At 49.3% G+C, this 4290-nt stretch overlaps 1 protein-coding gene across 1 annotated transcript; it reads left to right on the top strand.

Moving 5' to 3' along the window:
* Positions 1-3079: 3079 nt before the first annotated feature.
* PHACADRAFT_261502 (uncharacterized protein) lies at positions 3080-4275 on the top strand (the record flags this gene model as incomplete). Its single annotated transcript, XM_007399114.1, has 5 exons — positions 3080-3182; positions 3245-3405; positions 3463-3568; positions 3624-4054; positions 4113-4275. Coding segments are annotated over exons 1-5 (910 nt in total), but the record flags the coding sequence as incomplete, so codon positions are not given.
* Between the last annotated feature and the right edge of the window lie 15 nt (positions 4276-4290).

Genomic DNA, 4290 nt, shown 5'->3' on the forward strand with positions numbered 1-4290 from the left:
TCAGGACAGGGATGAAGCTGTGAGTTCAGGACTGCAGACGATGTTCTTCAAGAACCGTACATCTTCAATGTTGAGCAACGCGAGATTTTGAAAGAGAATAGGTCTGATGGCTTCGAACCAGTACTTGCATACAAGGCTGGGCGCAACAAGACCACGTTTAGGGAGGCGACGTTTATCTAAATCATGTATTCGAGATAAGCTGGCGCGACACAGTTCAGAATGTGTGACACTGTTTCAGGAGGCAGATTAGCTCCTGTGGTCTGTGACATCTTTTGGGGCGAGAATATACATGCGAAGAGGTCTGCAGGGTGCAAGAATGTGAGTATGAGTGTGATTGTGTGGGTGGACAAAGGACGACATACTTACAGCGCCAAGTCATGGCAGCGCACGTCTATTTGCCTCGTGGGTACAAGGTTCATAAGGACATGGCCTTGCAGCATATTCTCCATCTCCACCACCCCATAACTACACACATCCGAAGTGTCTGGTGTAAAAGACAGCAGCCCTACGGCGTTAGTGCTCCTTTGCTACAGTCAATATTTATTCCTGTGCTTGAAGCCCTTGACTGGCTTGTCTGCAGAAGCAACGGGTGCTGGCAGCTATCAACTGAGTTTGCAATCCTGAGCAAACATGCAAACATGCGCGCCCTCTGCCGCACACAGACGTTCTAGACTTCCGACTGAACGCGCTCTGAAGATCTATAGGCAAACGGCATTCAGACGTTCAGTACTTGTCACTTCAGTGGGTGCATTAATGGGTGTGCGAGACAAGAACACGCCACTAGGCACACATTACCAGTGGCCGCAAAGTATCAGAATGTCACATAGTAATCAACCGTATTCTTCGGGGCCAGATGCTATCCACAGAGGACACACAGCGAACCAGGCAAAGAATTGGTTGCTGCAGGGTACATCTCAAATCTGGACAGGAGACTCGACGCAGCCCTCATTAAGCTCCCCGACCTTGACTAGTAGTGGTAGCTTACTATTAGCCATAAATACGTGCGCTAAGCGGTGGAATACGCACCCAGCATCCATCTGACGCTGCCTGCCTTCTCGGATGCACCTGCCGACCCGGTAGACTTTGGTTGCCATGGCTGCCAAGCTGGCATTGTGCTGGGTAGCCTGCAAGTGAGCTTGCAGTCCCGTAGATATGAGGCAACTGCAATTCATTGTCAGGCAGCGAAGGGGGGAAAATTGAGACAATGGCTTGGCGCACCTCGCGCGAGTCAAGTTGCTTCAGGCTATGCTCTCAGCTGTCCAATACATCATATGAGAAGAGTCAGTGCAAATTGAAGCGAAGGGCCACATGAACTCGTTAGACCTTCTGCATCCCTCGTCAGGTCAACTAACCCAGATTACCTTCAGTATCATGTTTATTTCCTCGCTCTGCACATCTAGTCGCCTACAATTCATGCGGTTGACTCAAACATAGCGCAACTCTCCAATGCGCAGGACCTCTGACAGCCCCACTGAGCACGTAGTGGCTCTGGTATACCGCGGCCTCATGTCATGCCCCAAAGAGCTCCACAGTGTGCTGACATTAAGAGCAAGAGGAACAAACCCAGCTAATAGCACTAGTGGCAACGCATCGCGTTTCCGGTACTAAGGATTATCTTATCCAGAACCTTTAAGTAGAAACATTTGAATGCTGGAAGGAATGGAGGGTAGATAATGAAGAGAGTAGATATAACGAACGGGAGCAAAGAGCACCCATGTTTTCTCCGAGATATTTAGGATATCTTGCCATGTTGAATGAGTCAAAGACCGCAGCATCTCGGCAAACAACATCAGTTGGCAGTAAAGGTCTTATTTCAGGCCTGTAAAGAGCCAGTAGTCCACTACGCACACTGACAATACAGAGCAAAAGCAAACTTGAAATTGACAGCAGGATACCAGCGTTGATGTTAGGAATAACTGAAGAGCGCCGTTGAGTTTATGACAACAAGCCAGCAGAGTCAACAACATGCACCATACTAATATGCCCTCACGACCTCGTATCTTCCACACCATATTGTTTGCCATCTACTGCCTCATCTCTACCTCATTGAACTTCCCACAATCAGACCGCTCTGCTGGCTTCTGCGCATTGTGGTCGTGTGGTGCAGTTAGCTTTCTCGAAACTCGGACAAATCAAAGTTTAGCACCTGGTGATACAAGCGTCACTCTCAGGTTCATGATTAGTGTTGAGCTCACTTATCTACAAGTACGTAGGACTTCGTGCGTGGTCTCGACGCATCTAGGAGAGTATCGTCAGGTATGGTATGTGGAGCTGTGGCTCGACGTTGGTGGAGAGTGTGACAGAAACTATTGGGAGGGGGTGGTTCGACTACAGCAGTGGTGAGCACGACATTGATGCAGCAGGAGAAACAAGAATGAGACAGCCTGCAGGTTGGTTCATCAGTGGGAAGCAGGAAGTCGAGCTAAGAGTGCACATACTTCTGGGGAGGACATGCACACGCACAACGCAGATGCCGCCAGCAGATCCCAGGTGAATGCTGAACGTGAGGGGTAGTAGTAGCAGTTCGGCAGGTCATATGAAGAGGAATAGTGCGACGAAGGTAAGGCAAAGGCTTCACAGTTGTCACACACAGTCATGAAACGGTCACGTCAAAGTCACATAAGCGCTTGAGTCTGAGCCCATCAATCCACGTGAGTTTGGAAACTCAGGTGTTGCTAAACAGGGCATTAAGCATTTTATTGGGTGAGCCGCGGTCAATCGCGTCCAGGGAAGTATCTTGAACGGAATGGTTCAGATCACCACAGATTTTCAAGTGCTTGGTGCGCTTGCTGGAGACCACTCAGCCCAATCTGCCATGTGTGAGTATGTTCTGATGGAGATGACATGCTATAGAGCATTTAGCACTCTGATGAAATCTGCATGGGGCAACGTTCTTTGCATGATATTTTGTCATAGAAATGAATCCTTGAACTCTGAAATACATTTGAAACAGCCGATGACATTGGCAACAATACACAATACACTCTCCACGGACTGCCTGCCTTTGGAGATAGTACTGCGCTGACCTAAGAACTGGTTCTGTGGGGGTATATCAATGGGTCTCTGCGACGTAGCCAGCAAGTCATCACAACAGTCCATTGACCGGCCTACAAAACAATCCAAGCGACGAGAAATGGCCCCAGTGAAGAACGGTCGTATTCTCTTCAATGATATTCCTTCAGGCAAGTATCTACAAATCTACACATTGCCAAGCTCGTGAACTGACCCCATGTTGCATGCAAAGGCTACTCTGAGCCTGGCAAGACCACCATCTACGATGAGTCTGAAACAATTGATCTCAACAATGCTCCCCTTAACAGCAGCTTTCTCATCAAAACCCTCATCCTCTCCATCAACCCTTACCTCCGTGACAAGATGCAGGACCCCAAGGATTATGGCTTCGCGGTGCGCACCTATCACATGTTGTATCGGTATATCAGCTCCTAACCACAACTGCTACAGCCTCACTTCGATATGAACCAGCCGATCGCCAATTTCAGCGTAGGTGTCATAGTGCATTCTGAGAATAAGGGTGTCAAGGCCAGAGATCACCTTTATGACACTTTCCGTGAGTCTCCTGTTATCCTGTGACCTTTTGATGAATCTCACCTATTCACTACCAGCCTTCCAAGAATACTTCATACTTCCCGGCCTTGAAGACTCCCGCATTCTCAAGAACAAGGAAGGTCTCCTGTGGTCTGCATATGTTGGTATTGCAGGCATGCCTGGCCAGACCACCTATACGGCTTGGAGAGAGTACGCCCAGGCAAAGAAGGGTGAGACCGCCTTTGTTACAGCTGCATCTGGGCCGGTCGGTTCACTTGTCGTCCAGTTCGCAAAGACCAACGGCATGAAGGTCATCACCTCTGCCGGCTCTGATGAAAAGGTCGCATTCGTCAAGAGCCTCAGAGCAGATGTTGTGTTCAACTACAAGAAGACAAAGACAGCTGATGTACTGGCAAAGGAGGGCCCCATCAATGTCTACTGGGACAACGTCGGCAGTGAGTCATTCAATGCTGCTCTTACAAACACAGCACAGCGCGCCCGATTGGTGGTAAGCCTCCTTGTCACTCAGACATACGTCCCGCTCTGCTGAACACCCACCATTGCAGGAGTGCGGCTACATCACTGGCTACAATGGTGAGGGGACGCCGGTGAAGAATATGGCAGTGGTCTTCGGGAAGGAGATCACGCTCTACGGCTTCCATGTCTCCTCGTTCCTGCTCAAGTATAAAGACGAGTTTTACTGCGAAATCCCGGCGCGTGTCACCAAGGGTGAGTTCAAGTACA

Source organism: Phanerochaete carnosa, assembly GCF_000300595.1.
Source record: "Phanerochaete carnosa HHB-10118-sp unplaced genomic scaffold PHACAscaffold_8, whole genome shotgun sequence".
Taxonomy (NCBI): Eukaryota; Fungi; Basidiomycota; class Agaricomycetes; order Polyporales; family Phanerochaetaceae; genus Phanerochaete; species Phanerochaete carnosa.